The 17,921-nt window shown below is 33.4% G+C and overlaps 2 protein-coding genes and 1 long non-coding RNA gene across 16 annotated transcripts in view; 1 reads left to right on the top strand and 2 right to left on the bottom strand.

The window, feature by feature from the left end:
* Window positions 1-17,921, top strand: part of LOC102675244 (potassium voltage-gated channel protein eag) — a 61,865-nt gene that overhangs the window by 40,041 nt on the left and 3,903 nt on the right. Inside the window, exons 4-12 of one of the 11 annotated variants that reach the window (XM_006621604.2) lie at window positions 1,194-1,205; window positions 4,859-5,127; window positions 5,561-5,860; window positions 6,319-6,587; window positions 8,362-8,627; window positions 8,753-9,038; window positions 9,130-9,493; window positions 12,798-12,913; window positions 13,878-13,994. In XM_006621604.2, coding sequence (XP_006621667.1) covers window positions 1,194-1,205; window positions 4,859-5,127; window positions 5,561-5,860; window positions 6,319-6,587; window positions 8,362-8,627; window positions 8,753-9,038; window positions 9,130-9,493; window positions 12,798-12,913; window positions 13,878-13,994 — 1,999 coding nt within the window. Of the gene's footprint in view, window positions 1-6; window positions 187-1,193; window positions 1,206-3,802; window positions 3,931-4,311; window positions 4,556-4,858; window positions 5,128-5,560; window positions 5,861-6,318; window positions 6,588-8,361; window positions 8,628-8,752; window positions 9,039-9,129; window positions 9,494-12,797; window positions 12,914-13,877; window positions 13,995-17,921 lie in introns of those variants that run through there. The other 10 variants (XM_006621606.2, XM_031513281.1, XM_006621612.2 and 7 more) reach the window with 10 other exon arrangements.
* Window positions 1,871-3,571, bottom strand: LOC116186340. Of its 2 annotated transcripts, XR_004151314.1 has the most exons (4): window positions 3,429-3,571; window positions 3,040-3,185; window positions 2,864-2,973; window positions 1,872-2,451 (listed from the first exon to the last, which is right to left on the bottom strand). It is a non-coding gene; the product is annotated as an uncharacterized LOC116186340 (long non-coding RNA). The 2 variants fall into 2 exon arrangements; XR_004151313.1 differs by having other exon boundaries at window positions 1,871-2,451; window positions 2,864-3,185.
* On the bottom strand, window positions 9,707-16,979 carry LOC102675021 (MTOR-associated protein MEAK7). 3 transcript variants are annotated; one of them, XM_006621603.2, is made up of 3 exons: window positions 16,440-16,969; window positions 11,886-12,021; window positions 9,707-11,689 (listed from the first exon to the last, which is right to left on the bottom strand). In XM_006621603.2, exon 3 carries the CDS (start codon window positions 11,687-11,689, stop codon window positions 10,358-10,360), a length of 1,332 nt encoding a protein of 443 aa, XP_006621666.1. In that variant the 5' UTR covers window positions 11,886-12,021; window positions 16,440-16,969; the 3' UTR covers window positions 9,707-10,357. The 3 variants fall into 3 exon arrangements, with proteins under 3 accessions (XP_006621666.1, XP_031369143.1, XP_031369142.1); XM_031513283.1 differs by lacking the exon at window positions 11,886-12,021 and having other exon boundaries at window positions 16,440-16,979; XM_031513282.1 differs by lacking the exon at window positions 16,440-16,969 and having other exon boundaries at window positions 11,886-12,618.

Here is a 17,921-nt window from a genome sequence, read left to right as displayed (position 1 = left end):
GGATACCGGACCGTCCGCATTCGTCGTTGTGTAGACGCGGACCGTCTCGGGTTCCAGAGTTTCTTTATCGTGTGTTTTCACGTGTTGTTGGTGTCGCCTGATTCACGCAGACTCGCCTCGTGTGTCAGTACGAGTACTTATTATTAGAACACGAGTGCCTATCACTGATACAAGTAATCAGAAACAGTGAGTCTCTTTGCGTCTGTTGCTCATTTCACCAAGATCTATTCTCTTTACGTTGAGTTGACGCGTGTGTAAAGTCGTTTTTCGTTTTTTCTTTTTTTTGAGATTTTTTTTTTTTTTTAAATAAAAGATTGTCAGAATTTATTGAATTTGTTGAATTTCTTCTTTAGAGATAAGCCTGATAATCAGATAAGTATTAATCAGAAGCAATAATAAAAAACTAGTTATTTTATAGTAATTTAATATTAAGTAACTAAATAACTAAGTATCTAGTAACTATTTAAACTAGTTATTTTTTATTTAAATTAAATAGCTTATTTCTTGAAATATTAAATAAATCATTTAATTGCATTCGTGAAATGTTTATATTGTTTATCTCTCGAATAATTTTAAAAAGTAATTTGAAAATTGCTTAAAACGTTCGAATCTGTATGCGACGCGTGTCAGCAGAAAAATTAAATTCTTAACGAGAAAAGTCAAATATCATGTAATTTGCATATTCCATGTACGTATATTCGTTTTAATGTGCTCGATAAGAAAATTCATGAGACGTCGTTGTCCCGTGAAATCGAAACGATATTTCACATTCGCCAGCTCAACACCTCATCGTCACGATGCTTCTAATTTCTTCATATACAGTACTTTATTTTTCCATTTTTTACTCTTTCAACAAAATTCTAGACTACTGTATCTATAATCTCAAAAAATTTCTAAAATCTTAAATTTTTAAATCTTAATCTAACTCGATGACAAATCAGAAAAAATTTCAGAAATTTCGAAAATCTTAAATATTTAAGTCGATAAGAATTACCGATCGATATTTATCAACAGACAGTTATAAATAACGCTCAACAGCGACCAGTAACGAGCAACGAAATTCGATAACCAATCAAAAAGATTTCCTTCACCTTCCTTCGTCATAAGCGATGAACTTAGCGACTCTATATCGATCCTAGTGAATCCGATCGACTCGAACCGAGCCCAATAACGAATGATCGTTTTGTTTAAAGGTGCCCCACGAGGTATGTCTAGCACAGGTTCGCAAAAGAGTGCTCGAAAAACCCACCAGTAAGTCACCCTCGAATCTAACTATAACAAAACACCATTTATATATAATTATATGTATATATATATATATACGTACATATATTTATATAGAGGTTATCTTGTTATTTGTAGCACAATTCAGGCAGAGAAAAAGAGTGATTCCTCATGAAAAAGTAGGTAGAAAAAAAAAAAGAATAAAATTCTTTTATTTGAAGCTTCGTTTTTGAGTGAATCTAGTTTGAAAATTTTTCAAATATATGTGAAATCCATTAGATATAAATGAATTATCGATAGATTATTATATTTACATTTGAAAATAAGCAAAAAATGTAGAATAAAATTTTATCATTTAAGTTCTTTTAAAAAAATCAAATTAGATATCGCATGTATAATCGATATCTAATTTTTAAATTTATTTTTTCCTTGTTTAAAAATTTTTAAACAAAAATAATTTATCTTTACATTTTTTGTTTATGCTTTTACATATATATTTATCTATCTATCGATAAATTATTTCAATAATTTTTACCATATCGATAATTTATTCGTATCTAATTATCCATATTTTTCATATAAAATTTTGTAAACTCGATTCATACTTGAAATCAAATCTTTAAATGAAGAAAATTTAATTCTTTCCTCTCTTTTACTTACTTTTTTCACGAAAAAAAGAAATCACCAAAAATCTTGCCCGATTTACAACTAACACGATACCCTACATATAAATCTATAAATATTAATGTACATTTGGAGATATACTGTATACGATTGTTATACACCCATCTTTAGCGTGAACAAGAGACGACACACGTACAAGGATCGTCGAACGATCCCGGGACCAAGGGGCGGCCATAATGAGAGGACGCTATTCGACCTCCCACCTACTCTTGATTTCAGTTAATTCCTCCCTGAAATCTTTCTCTCTATCTCTATCTCACTCTTAAGTACTAAAGACACAACACGTATTCAACACGTATCACAACACGTATCTGTCCATTGCAGATGTTGTCCATTTGCCAGCTCGGTGAACGATGCGCTTCGTACGTAACAGCATCGACGATTTAGCTGCGAATCCTATATATCTTCTACTGTTATTCCTCTTTCCTTATCTTCTCTGTCTTCCAGTAATACCAATCTCCTACCACGTGTCGACTATTTTTCATCCAGAATCTTCTGGAGGATATTAGAAGATTTACATATCTTCGCTTTCTTTTTGTTTCCCTACAAGAAGAAGAGATTTTTAAATTTCGGTGTAGATCAGTACTTCTCAACTTATTGGTTACGAAATAGTTTTGAGTTTAAATTATTAATTTTAATTCTAAAACAACGTTGATTTTTTTTTCATCTTTAATAGTGACTCTTAACCTATGGACTCTTAACCTCTCATTGCTTGATGTTGATCTCAATTGAATGCTTTATAATGAATATCCTATATGTAGAAAAAAAATAATCAAATATTAAATGATATCAAAAATTATTTGAAATATATCACAAAAAAAAAATCACAACTCAAAAAAGAGTTGAGAGACACTGTCTAAGGAATAATTTTGCAACGTGAAATTTTATATTTGTTAAAAAAAAAAAGAAAATGATCGTTCCAGTTTTGATCGTAGCGAAATCGTCGTAAAATTACACCGTAAAATAACATCATAATGGATATGCCGTTTATTTTCCATCGATAGATCTGGCGAAGTTCACCGGGCACGTAGGCAAGTACATAGTAAGCTGGCCGTGAGTTTCGTCCTAATTTATTGCGAGGACGTTGTAAATTAACGGTGACGATGTAAAAGGTCGCGAGTATATACATACTTTCTCACGATTGATGACACTCATAATCACAGTCATACGTACACTTTTCCGTAGGCAAATTACACGTTTATCTTTATTCTCTTACATCAAAGGTCGCATCTCTCGTTCAGGGTTTGTCCATTTCCAATTAATTCAACATTTTAAAACTGAAAATTAAATAAATTTTAAAGTGAAAAGATCTATCTACAGTTTCATAAAAAAAATTATCGTATATTTCGAAAGGTTAGAAAAAATTTTTTAGAAAATTTTGAAGTGGTTAGAATAAATATAGTGAAAATATCGAAAAATTAGAAGTGAGAAAGTTTATGTAGGAAAGATTAAGGGACGCAGAAAACGGGGACGGCAGAGATGACGAAGCAGAAAGAGGGATGAAATTGATAAAAATGTACGGCAGATCGAAGGACATTTATCATTGAACGTCCTTCCAATGATGAAAACATGCGTTGATTTAATTTAATCCCCGAACATAATAAATTCCTCTTTATTCTGCTGTCACTTCTTTGTTCACTTTCTTGGTCAAAGTACCTTTCTACATATTCCATAGAGCAACATCGTGAAGTAAATCGAGTTTAAAGTTGGATTACAAACTCTTCACGCCAGATGGCGACCTATTCATACTAAATTCACGTCCAATTAGCTCTAGCCGGTATACAGTATCGCCAGAAAATGCCAAGTAGCAGTCGAAACAAATAATTTGGGCATCGAAGACGAGAAGTCGCGTATTTATATGATTTTTACTAAAAAATTAATTTACAGGTGAAAAAAATATAAATGAACGTATTCCTCGTCCTCGATGACTCGTTACGTGTGTATTGTTAATACTCAACCACCAGGACACGACATACTCAAAGTTGGATGGTATACAATCGTTGATAAAATAATTGTAACAAGGTACACACTTTGTCCTTTTAAAACTATTCACTATCAGTGAATATCACTATATCACTAAACTGTCACTTTAATATAAAGATAATTTCCGATTTCGAATATCCTCTTTTATCCTATCATTAGAATGAACGATACCTTTTTTATCATTAAATAAGATTTTTTTATCATTAATATACTTATATAATTTATAATTAAAATAGGCACGAATTAGCAGAATTTATCAGAATTTATATGCAACTGATCTTTTTTCTTTTCTTTCTATTATTTATTTCATTCTTTAAACTGCATCACGATCAAATTTCACGTACACTCTAATCGAGCACTGCTTCAAATACAATACATCAGATGTCAGCACTCGACACACCTACACTTCGAATGGTGGCATGAGTTTATAAATTTATTAAAAATAATATTTTTACACGCATTTTAATCATTAAAGCTTCGTTTAAATTATTTCAAAGCCAAATACATGTGCAATTTTCAATCACTTGTTGTTAGAATTTTAAATATTCAAGATATATCCAAAATGTAGTATAGAAATCATCATATATGCTTGTGTATCCATTCGCATCGTGTATATTGTTCGTTAGTAATTAAGTAATTGCTTTTGAGTGCTGATAGCATGACGGTGAGTGAATAATCATCTTATCTTGCAGTAAGAATATTTATAAAATTTTTTTAAAAAGATTTTAAAAAGAACATAAACAAAATTATTTTCAAATTAGTTTTAATAAATATAAATTCTATATTCTTTCTGCAAGTGTATAACGTAATATCTATCATGTAAATAGCTATTTAGTTTATCGACTATGTATCGATTATGTATTCGATGAAACGATATATAGAATTCTAGAATCAAACAACAATCGAATCGCAATTTCCTTCGATCAATGACAGTTTTCTTCATTCTGTTGTTGTTCCGGGTATACAGAAACACCACTATGGCTGCTTCTACAAATAGCGCCAATAAAGAACGAACGGGACCTAGTGGTCCTGTTCCTGTTGACCTTCCGGGACATCACTGCCCTGAAGCAGCCAATCGAGGCAGACGACAGCAAGGGTGGCCTCTCCAAATTCGCCAAGCTCGCCAGATCGGTCACCAGGTCGAGATCTGTTCTTGTCTCACAATTCAGCTCCCATCTGCCCGCCCTCAAGGATTCCGCGTTGCCAACCACCGCGAAGCAATCACACTTAGCTCATGTAAGATATTACATATTTATATTCTTTTATAAAATGAATAATCTATGAATAATCTTTCTAATTTTAATTCAAATTCTTAAAATTTAGAATTTTTCTTTTCTTTTTAATTGTACAATTCTAATTGGAAAAAAATTTTGATTTTAATATTTAATCAAAGATCATTTGCATTTATACGCTGTGGTGGAGGTATTCGTCCTCGTTTCGAGGAGATTTGCATCGAAATGTTAACAGATCCGCGGAGGATTTGCACATGTTCGAATTTATTGCTGGATTATTGTAATCGTTGATATTTAAATATACGCATCGTGTTTATCATTCGATTTCGAGTCTATTTGAAATATTTATATAATATTCGTGTGAAATAAAATAAAATAAATGAAAAAAAAAAGAAAGAGGGAAAAGGATAAGATCGAGAAAATTGATTCTTTTTCAGATGATGTCCTTAAGCGGCGACGTGATGCCGCAGTACAGACAAGAGGCGCCAAAGACCCCGCCGCACATTTTGTTACATTACTGCGCGTTCAAGGCGATTTGGGACTGGATCATTTTATGTTTGACTTTTTACACGGCCATCATGGTGCCCTACAACGTCGCGTTCAAAAACAAAACCAGCGAGGATGTGTCCCTGCTGGTTGTCGACAGCATCGTTGACGTCATATTCTTCATCGACATTGTCCTCAACTTTCACACCACGTTCGTTGGCCCTGGTGGCGAGGTGGTGTCTGACCCTAAGGTACCCATCTCGCAATTGCCTCCACACTCATAAAAATCACCCATACTCTTACGTAGTGTGTTTTCAGGGCCCGCACTTTATCCTATGCGACTATATATATCAAAATAAATTTTAATCGTTTCGAAAATTTTCTATAATAATAATTGCAAATAAATATTTTTGCGGATAGACGAGAATCGTAATATACAAATTATCACTCACAGATAATATATTATTATTCATTCACAGGTGATAAAAATTTTTTATTTTGAAAATTTTCATTATCAAATTTTTAATAATTTAAAAATTGCTTTACAATTCACAGATTGATTATGATTCAGATATTTGATGAACGATCTATTAAAGTGAATTATTTAATCATAGATTAAGAACTCTTAAACTTAGATAGAACGTATACATACTTTTTTTAATTATTTTTATAATTATTATATTATTATTAATATTATTATTATTCGTAGGTGATCAGAATGAACTACCTGAAATCATGGTTCATCATCGACCTGTTGAGCTGCCTACCGTACGACGTGTTCAACGCGTTCGATCACGACGAGGACGGCATAGGAAGCCTGTTTTCAGCGTTGAAAGTGGTCCGTCTTCTCCGGCTTGGTCGGGTCGTTCGAAAACTAGACCGGTATCTGGAGTATGGAGCCGCGATGCTCATTCTACTGCTCTGTTTCTACATGTTGGTTGCTCACTGGCTGGCCTGTGTCTGGTACGTCACTTTAAGGTGATTTTACCCTGCCCACACACAAAAAGGTAACACGGCTGCGGCAGGATTGACGGCTAAATCTACCTAGGCGTCATTCACGTTTCCCCTTCCTGATTTTCAACATCTTCACGTAACTGACAATATTTTGTCGCTTTCTTAAAGTAGAATTGAATATTATAACCTATATGAAGGCTGTAATATTAAACATAAATATTCTCAATTCTAAATGATTATAATATTGATCTCCTGATTTCATATTTTAATGTATTTTAATAAATTTAATATATATGTTTCTTTTCTAGCTATAAAAGAAAGCGACAGAACTTTCTTGGTTACGTCGCAATTTCACGAGCAATAAAAACACAGTCTTAGACAGGAACACACACACACACAGGACATATTACATATTACATACACGTGCAAACAAACAATACGTATGCCGTGCCGCTTTCACAAAATATCATTGCACTCTCGTTCCAATGGGAATTTTCGAATTTGATCGAATGATCTCAACTTGGATGAAGGGGAAAAAGAAATGTTGTCTTGAGGAAGGAAAATTCCCGAAAGGAACTGGTTTGCCACTGGCTTCTAGAATAGTTCTAGTATAGCCTGTTGTTGGATTTTAATATTAAAAAGAAATTTTTAAATTCTTTGAAATTTCTCTCTTAACTGTCATTTTGTTCCAACATTGATGACGGGTATAGGTAGGTTCTAGAAATTTTTCAAAAACAAACATATATTGAAATTTAAATTTCAACTTACCAAAAATCCATAGAATCTTCGAGAGATAATCCACTTTTTTTTTTATTGTTTTTCTCGCGTTATTCAGGTTAGACGGAGAAGATCTACCAGTACTTGAAAAAAGAACTAGAGAGAAAGAGAGAGAGAGAGAGAGAAAAGTACGGGATGAGAAGGCCGCAAGTCTGCTGTCTAGTTCCTTCACCCTTGCTTCTTAATTATTTTCGCTTCTTTTCGGCTCGAAGCGGCATAAACGAAGTAGCGCTTCAAATTAATGTTGCCTCGTCTTTAAAGAGAAAAAGAAAAAGAGGGAGCGAGTGCGAGGGAGAGATAAAAGAAGAGAAAGGAAGAAAGTGGAAAAGAGTTTAAAAAAAAAAAAAAAGTCTTTTGATGATGATGATGATGATGATGATGTTCCGCTCGTTTCCTCGGCAAAGGGGCTCCATGTCCCTTCATCGACGATGTTGGAAAACCAGGAACGTAACGCGAGCCTTTTGCTCGAACGCTATTATCTTCCGTTGGCGAACCGTTTCTCCAAAGGAGAGCTTCGAGTGTTTCACCGTAGCCCCTCTTTCTTCCCTTCCTATGCTTTCGTTTCGAGCAGCCAATCAAAAAAAGAAAAAGAAAAATATAGAGTACAAAGATTGGAAAAAGGAGGGGCAACGGTCGAAACCGAGAATGGAAAATGAAGAAACTGCTTGTGAACACAGTATAATACAATTAGCGAATAGAAAAAGCATGCGTGCTTCTCTCACGCATCTCCGAATTAATCCTTGATCCGCCTTTCATTTTGTCGAATTTATAGTATGTCTTAGAAAATTGTAAACAATTTACCGTTAGCATACCAAGGTGGGGTAAAAAACTTTGTTAAAAATTAAATGGAAAAACGATGATATTTAATATAATTCTTCTGGTTAGATATGATAAAAATATTCTTGATAATAATATCGATAAAAAAATTTAAAACTCTGCTTGATAAGTATATAAATATCACCTTGGTAGAGGCTAAAGGTCGAATGTCACAAGGAATGTAAGAAGCGTCGTTGCGTTAAAGGTACTCGATAGGAAGGTCAGACGCCGATAACGGAGTTCAATATTCCTGGCTGTGGAAGCTGGCGAACGTCACCCAGTCCCCGTACAGTTACCTGTGGACCAATACCAGCACCGCGCCTGAATTAGTCGCGGGACCGTCCAGGAGAACCATGTACGTCACCGCATTATACTTCACGATGACTTGCATGACTTCGGTGGGATTCGGTAACGTCGCCGCCGAAACCGACAACGAGAAGATTTTTACCATCTGCATGATGATCATTGCCGGTACGATACTTTTTCTTTTTTCATTTTTTTTCATCTCAATATTAAAAAAATAGGTTTCTTTACGAAAATTTGCAATTTTCAAGTTTCGTGAATTGTTAAACACAAATTTGAACCTTTGTCCATAGCTCTGTTGTACGCCACCATCTTTGGTCACGTGACTACGATAATCCAACAGATGACATCCGCCACGGCTAAATATCACGATATGTTGAACAACGTGAGGGAATTCATGAAATTGCACGAGGTGCCGAAAGCTCTTAGCGAACGCGTGATGGATTATGTGGTGAGCACTTGGGCGATGACCAAGGGCCTAGACACTGACAAGGTACTCAACTACTGCCCTAAAGATATGAAGGCGGACATCTGCGTTCACTTGAACAGAAAAGTCTTCAACGAGCATCCTGCGTTTAGGCAAGCCTAGTTTGTTTCATTAAATACTATGAAGTGAAAAGTTGAACATGTTGATAGTTATAAATAACTCTAATTTCTTGATTATTTCTAGATTGGCCTCTGACGGTTGCCTTCGCGCCCTGGCAATGCATTTCACGATGTCCCATAGCGCACCGGGTGATCTATTGTATCATACAGGCGAGTCGATCGACTCGTTGTGTTTCATAGTGACTGGAAGCCTGGAGGTAATCCAAGACGACGAAGTGGTCGCCATTCTCGGTAAGGGTGACGTGTTTGGGGACAGCTTCTGGACAAACCCGTCCGTGGGACAGAGCGCTGCCAATGTTCGAGCTCTAACCTATTGCGATCTTCACACAATCAAGAGAGATCGACTGTTGGAGGTGTTGGATTTTTACCAAGCCTTCGCCAATTCGTTTGCTAGGAATCTCGTTCTGACTTACAATCTTAGTCATCGGGTAAGTACTTTCTTATTTTTTATTTATATCGTTTGTTTTTTTTACAAATTATTATCGTCAAACTTAATTAAGCGATATGGAAAGGGACTATGTATATCATTATTTTATTATTTTTGATCTTTTTCGAGGTTAGATTAGGATTGCAGGAAATCGGAGAATTGGAAAAAATATGATAGACGTATAACGAAATATTAAAATAAGATTCAAAAAATCTCAAGATTTCAATTCTTTATTGAACTTTTGTAATATTATACTGAACAGTGCAATGTAAATTCTTTGGTTTCTTTTTTCCGACAATAGAGTGAACAGTGACCAGCATCAGTCATATATGAATAACACATATACAGTCTTATGTATATATAATAAATATGTATTGTACAAATTTCTTCTCATTGATAAACTTTCTTTAATGTATTAAGAGATCCAATTAAAAATGATTGATGATTCACCAGGCACTAGATAATAGGCATTCGAAATACAGCAACTCGATATATTTTTTTCTCTTTTTCTCTTTTTTATTTTTTAGGTATTATATCACTCTATCGATCGTAGAGTTGATCAAAAATAACAATAGTACTAGAAATCAGGCCGTTACAGAGCTCTAGAATTTTATTCTTCGAAAAAATTAATTAGCGAACAGAAAAAAAATAAGCTTCTTTTATTATTACTCTGTTAAAACGTCCACGAAAGCTATGATAATATCTTTTTTCTTTTTTCTATTTTATCATTGAATTACAAATATTGTGTTACAATGATTTCCTTTTGTTTCTAAAGAGCTGATAAAAATTTAAATAGCCTGATATGCTTTTTTTTTATCTTTTTTTCATTCTGTGTAAAGTCTCAAACAAATCTCTGGTATCACAATTACTCTTTTTCCTCCCGTAATCCCTCGCTGTACATTTTACGGCCAGACATTTCCAATATGACCTTCGAAGAAGAATCTTGGTCCAAAATTGACTTCGAATCGCGTCCTTCTTCTTCTATTTCCGGAATAGGACCTACACCCCACACTTCACAATGCTTGATTTTAAAATCCTCTTTACCACTTAATTGAATATAATTCTGGAAAGTTGTACAGGATACGCTCGATTTTCCAGTTCCGTATTCGCAATCTAACCACAAGCCTGGATAATTCAATTGGCCTCCCATAAGCAAACCATTAGGCATAGTTTGTTGATGAAGATTTAAATATTGATAATGATTATTGTATCCAGTGGAAGAAAATGTAAGTATATCTGGTTCAAGTTTAAATAGAAAGGAAGATTCGTTTCCTATAAAATTTGGACCAGTTGCCCAACTATTCGAAGCAAAACCACCAAATACATGATCATCCATATCTTGAAGAATTATAATGGTGGAACCTTGCATAGTTATTCTTCCAAGCATAGTAGAAAATGATTCCCCATGCACTTGACTGGAAAATAGGAATCTCCATTCGTTGCGAAGTTCATGAGGTAAACTTAAATTCAAAAACAAAACATCACCCAATCCTAGAATACTAGGAAAGTGCGGTATATTTTCCAAACCCTTGCAACCTGGCAAAAGATTCAAATCGTTTATTTTACCACTGGTATTCTTGTCTCCTTTCTTTTGAGAAATGAGGAAAAGGCATTGAAAAACATGCGATTGAATGGTTTTGAAAGTGGCTGCTGTGGAAAACCAATTCTCCACTTGTTCGATAGATAAAGTATCTCCATATTTGACTAGATCTTCACATAAACTTCTAGATCTCATTCCTATCCTTCTAGTGTTCACTGTACACCCAATGCTACTCCATGTTAAATAGTGTGAGTTGCCAGAATTTTTTTGTAATCTCAAATAGGAATTTATAGTAGCTTGAACATATTGAAGGAATGTAGTAGTGGGTATTTCGTGTTTCTGTTCCTCTTCTGAGAAACCATTAAAAATTAAGTTAGTTCTCTCTTCTGGACTTCCACGAACAGCAAACACATAGAGTCTACCAAAATTCTCTCCATTAATAGCAGAAACTCTTTTCCCTGGTTCATGACAGAGAAATTTTACTACAAATTGCAATAATGTATCATCCAAATGGGTGGACCAATGTTTAAATATATCTTCACGTTTTATGGAACCTGAACTTCTAGACATAGATTTGAAAAGATTCTCCACCAAGGTTAGTTCGTCCGCTGATAGAATATTTGCGGATGAAGCGGAACGGCTTGAACCATGACCCATCTGAAATAGATAGATTTTTATCGAATTCGTTTCATAAAACTATCACAAATCAATTGTTAAAAAGCATTTTTAAACATTATAAACATATGACTGACAAATCGATCTACTTGACGATTGATTTTACAATAAATTACTCAATTTTACAATAAACTTATATAATTTGTTAATTCGTAAGAAATAAAAAAAAATTATCCACCTTTCAAACGCGAGAAATACTTTCCACAGCAATCCATATACTTCTGTTTTCTCAACGAAAATTTGGATTCGACACGAATCACATTAGTATAAGTACGCAATATTGCGTACTTTTTTTAGAATTCTTCATCAACCATCTGAAACGAAGAATCGAAACAGAAGTAATCAAAAAAACGATTCACGACTTTCAAATCGACACGATAAATAAAATATTTTGAGGTTAATCGTGAATACAAGTAACCTCCTATTTCCTAGAGCGCCTATCGACTACTCTGGAAGCGCATGCGTACTCATCGAACAAAATCATCTCCCACCCTTAACCTACAACTCTGTACCCAGAAAAAAGGAAATATAGTGGAGAAGAGATGCTTTTCCGGCATCGAAAACTAAATTATCGAAAAGATTAAATTACCCGAGTTATCTACATTCTACTAAAAGAATATTAAAACATAGAGTTATGTTACATGTTGAAATTACTAATCATTTCGTTTCTTAATAGAATTAACAAATGAAGGTTTTTTTCTATTTCCGGATTCGTTAATGGTATTGGAAAATATATTTGAGAATTATTTTAATGTTTTTACCTATGATGTAAACGCATAAGGATGATTAAGTTGACGATCAATCGAATAATCACTACATAATAAAGGATGTAAAAAAGCCAATAAAAGCTCCAACGATATTTAAACGATTATTAATAACAAAAGAACGACTCGGAAGCATAAATAATTTTTTGTCGTTCGATCTACGATGTGCCATTCATTCTGATTAATTATTCGAAGCGCACGATACTTCACAACGAAATTCTATATTTGACAAATATCGAAGAAAATGCAAAAGAATGCATGAAATAATTAATATAATTAATATATGTAAAAAGGCGTGTAAAATCGAATCGAATCGTTTTGTGCAGCTAATTTTTCGGAAAGTGGCCGATGTCCGTCGGGAAAAGGAGCTTGCCGAGAGAAGAAAAAACGAGCCACAGTTAGATCAAGCGCAGGATCATCTGGTGCGAAAAATTTTTTCGAGGTAGGGACAGATTTGTTACCCGTCGAACTGGAATGAATATCTTTGAAACGTCTCTCTCAATGATTTTTTATTCTTTCACAAGAAATATCGAATTTTATTATATATATATATAGTAAAAATATATTGTGACTTTTTTTATTGAATGAAGATACATTGAGAGAGATAAAAAAATTTAGAATTAATTACAATGGATGCGTATTCAGTTGTAAATAAATCAAAATAACTTCGATTATTATTTATAACTTACATTGATTTTGAGATGAAGATGAAGCCTGTTTCCTTTCAGCAGAGCAAATTTTAAAGGCACTTATTTACGAGCGAATATGTATCCTCATCATAAATAATGAATCGTACAGTCTCGATTCGTCCGTGTGACCACGTGGAAAGCCGCGCAGAGTGGACATCTGGTCTGTATTCGCAAATTCAATAGGCGAATATATATGAATATTTTTTATCACATATATGTATATTTTTTATCACAATTTCGCTAAGAATGTCGAACGAGAGAACGAGAAGTGAGAATGAGCTCGTATGAACGATCTCGAATGAATATATAAATTTTTCTTTTGTACGTGTGCATTTTTTTTTTCGTTTGAATTTTTTTCACCGACAATTGAACGAAGAATAAAATAATATAATATAATATAATAAGAAGAAAGATAAAAAAAAAACAAAAAAATAAATGAAATACATACGTACAACGATATAACAAATATTCATGCACTATAATTATAAGTTACTAAATTCACGACTAACATTACGAAACAAAAACAAAAGTGTGAAAGTGTGCGAGAGAGAGGGAGAGAAAGGAAAGAGAGAAATTATTTACGACACATAGGAAAAAGTATATAAAAAAAAGAAAATAAGAAAAAAAAAAAGTAAAATTAGAAATTTTCTTCGTATCGTATGTTCTGGTAAATTGTTGATTGTTGATCGTTGCTTGGCTGGCCTGTTGTCCGTAAAGGTTCAAGACTGACGGGGATGCCCAGATCGTTGGCGTGAGCAGGGCCGCGAATGGACGGTCCCAGGATTCTGACGAGGAGCTCACCGTGAACGTCCTGCCGCCCTGGCCCAGTTTTAGGCAATTTCATTTCTTACGTATTTATTTATCTTTCTTCATTCTTTTTTATTGCCATCTTTGCTACTTTTTACGCGTATACACTCTTATATTATTCATTATTATTACTCTATATATTTATAATTAATTCGATTAATTATTCTTCTCATTATGATTATATTTAACCATCGTTAATTATAATATCGTTATACTATATTTTTATTACTGTTCTCAATTGTGATTTTTCTCTAGATAGGTATATAAATATATACATATATCACTTTGTACATAAATTGTACATTTTGTAGAAATTTTAATATATGATTATTAGAATCATATTATGGTATTATTTTATATCATGGTATAAATATGTGTATATTTATGTATATGTATGTATATATTTATTATACGGGTCGATTTTGTACAGGTATACCAGGCCTAAAATTGCTTATAACACGGACGAGTAATTGTTGAGAGAGCGTGAACATTTTTTATCGAGAGATTTATCGTGATTCGAGGAAAATAGTACTTTTTTTTTTTAGATCGACTTCGAGACGAGTGGCTTTCGACAACGATGGACCGTGGCTGAATTTTTATTCCATTCATGTATCGTGAAATCAAAAAAAAAAAAAAAAAAAAACATCTCGGATAAAATCAAACTGAACGAAAAAAATGCGCCCCGCGGGCTCGTTTTTTTTTCTTCTACTTCTACTTCTTTTTTTTTTTTAGATCGACTTCGAGACGAGGGGCTTTCGACAACGAGGGCCCGTGGCTGAATTTTTTTTCCTTTTTTGTTTGCGGAAAAAAAAAAAAAAAAAAAAAACATCTCGGATAAAATCAAACTGAACGAAAAAAATGCGACCCGCGAGATCGTTTTTTATTCTTCTACTTCTACTTCTTTTTTTTCTTCTTCCTCCTCTACTACTATTCTACTACTACTACTATTACTATCATTACTACTACTACTACTACTATTACTATTATTATTTCTTATTCTTCTTCTAGTCGTGTCGTATACCGATCTTGCAACTCGCGCGTCTCCTCCGGGAGCAACCGATAACCGCATTTCTCGAGAAAAAGATTTCGAAGAGTATTACGGATGTGCAAACGCTGTACACACGCTTGAAAGAGAAACTAATATGTATTCTCACTTAGCACGTTTACGAAATAACCTGGGTAAATCGAATTCCCGATTCAGACACTTTTTCCCATTTTTTTTCTCCATTTTTCTTCTTCGACGTTTCCATTTAATGGTTTTCTTGAATTTTGACCGTTTGACAGCGTTTATTTTCAAAGTTTTATTTCGTAATTAAAAAAAAAAGAAACCAATTCAAATTTATAAATTGATTTGTTCGTTGAAATTGATCTCTCGTGAGATTTTATTTTATTTTATTTTATTTCAATATCGTCATAATACTTTTTAAGATCCTTTTATTAATTTATTCTTTTTAATGATAAAACGAATCTTTAAAAGAAATTCATCAGAATCAGAAAAAGAAATCTTTAAATTAAATAAATAATTAACTTAAAATTGAGAAAATTAATTAAATTGCAAAATTATTTTCTTTTTCTCCGACATTTTTAATAGTCCGTTAATTTTTTATAAAAAAAAATTAAAATTCAAAATCGATTTGCCCAGGAACGCATCGTTTCCAGATACATATCATCCGGTGCCATTATACAATCTTTGTCATTTTTGACGATCACTGCAGTTCTGACGAATGCTAGAGTGCTGTAAGATATACGGCTTTAGAGGGTTATGCGCATCTTTCTCCCACCATAAATATATATATATATATAATATAATATATATATATATATATACTATATACATATATATGAATATATTCTTAGTGGAACCAAGATTTGTATAGAGCGAATTCGAGGACTCTGTATTTCTTTTGTCAATTTTTTAACCGTTCCCTTAATTTGAGAACAAACGTGTTGTTTTATTTTCTTTTATATAAAATAGCACGTTTCTCTAAAGCTTATAAAAATAATATAATGAATATTTATAAGAAGTGAATTTATTATAAAAAGTTATAACAATATGAATTTATTACAATATTTATATATTAATTACGTCTAATTCATAAAAAATAAATATTGTTTTCAAATTTTTATGAAAGGAATACGAAAGTCCTCAATCGTGCGTCGAGCATCTGATTCTTTTACGATTTTATGCAACGCCGAATGCATGTGACGTACACACTCTAGGATTCAAATTTCTCTTTGTCACCTATACTCTTATATGTATATATCTACATATTTTTACATATATGTATATATATACGTATATACAACGATGCCAAGTAGCTGCTTGAAAAACTACCAGACTGCCAACGATTTCTAACAATTCGAATTCATTATTTTTTAATCAACCTCTTTTAGAAGCCTCGGCCGCGGCATGTTGCGTGCATGACTCATAGAGTACTTTTATAATAATGATTGATACGATTTTAGACTTACGAAGTGATTAGAACATACGAGGCGGTCCACATTGTTCCGTTTCTTTTATTTTTTCTGTTCCTTCTCTTTCGTTATCGACTCAATCGGATCGAGTCGAGTCGAACAGTGGATGGCATTCCCACAGTTGATCAGGCAGCTCGTTATCATTACAACTGTATCATCGAATAATTGCGTCGATGAACCACGATTGGGGCCGACCAGAATCTCATTACGCGTTATTTGATACTTGATCCTCCTTGATACTTATAAAAGGTGATTATTTATCAAAGGTGATTAACAATTTATTACGATCATTCAAAAAACTGTTCAAAATTTGCGGAAAATGTTACAAAAATACTTTACAATTAGAAAGACACAAATTGTTTCACTATACATTCGCCATCTTTGATATTCTGATCCGATCTTACCCGAATTTTTCCGATCGACCCGAATTCTTCCGATCCATCCGAACTTTTCCGATTCGTTCCGAAGTCTCGAATGATTCTCAACTGGGTGCATCGATAGAAAAAGTCTTTTAAAATTTTAATATCCAAAATTTTTTCTTATTTTAATTCGCTTATTCCGGGACAATCCTATTTCCCAGGGATAATGTAACATGAAAGGATACGCGTGCCGGACACTGCTTACCTATTTACTTTGATTTATTATTCTCAGTTTGTATCCCATCGGGATGCGACAGTGCATAACCGATAATTTAAACTTTGATGCTCCCAATGGACAGACAGTGTAATTATGATTCGAACAGAGAGTTTCTAAGTCGGCCAAGCTGAAAAGTACCGCGATAACGTGCTCTGATTTTTCATCGAAGAATATCCAAAAGCCTTGTACCTCGAATAAAAATGGCAGTCATATCTTACACGGTAAGAAGTCAAACTTTTGTCAACGAACACGACAAACTTTGTTCTCGTTATCGTTACGAGATCACGTTTGTCTTCTGTATCTTCGTTATAATTCGCGCATATCTTTTCCTTTTCTTTTCTGCTATTCTCTTTCTATCTTCTATCTGTTTTTCTTTCTATCTATTCTATTTTTTCTCTCTTTTCATTTTCCTTTCTTTTTTCAATTTTTTTTCTTTTTTCTATTTTTGTAAAATTCCAGGCCACAATTGGTTCATCGACGTCGCCAGGTTTTCCTGTATGTTTTACCGGCATCTTATCACCATTAAGAATATTTTTTTTCGAATCCCGTAGGCACATCAAAGTAGGTTGCTCGTGAACACCGCTGGAGCTGTCTCCCTTTTTCTGGCCTCTGTAGAACGAATTTGACTCACTGAAAACATGACCATTATGTTAAAACAAAGAAAAAAAACTTAACTAATTGCTTGACCCTAAAATATCAAACCACATATGTCTTTATATAAAATATATATAAATACTTGTACATATAAATTTATATATATTTTGTATACTCTTTCAAAAAAGAAAAAAGAAATGAGAATAAAAATAAATGACGCAGAATGGCGATCACGTTCGCCTCATCAAA

This window comes from Apis dorsata, unplaced genomic scaffold (assembly GCF_000469605.1).
Source record: "Apis dorsata unplaced genomic scaffold, Apis dorsata 1.3 scaffold_631, whole genome shotgun sequence".
NCBI classification, from domain to species: domain Eukaryota; kingdom Metazoa; phylum Arthropoda; class Insecta; order Hymenoptera; family Apidae; genus Apis; species Apis dorsata.
This window is presented reverse-complemented; position numbering and strand designations above follow the sequence as displayed.

What these genes read in the sequence shown, in the direction of transcription:
- LOC102675021 (XM_031513283.1), bottom strand. Translation starts at nt 11,689, where the DNA reads ATGGGTCATGGTTCAAGCCGTTCCGCTTCATCCGCAAATATTCTATCA.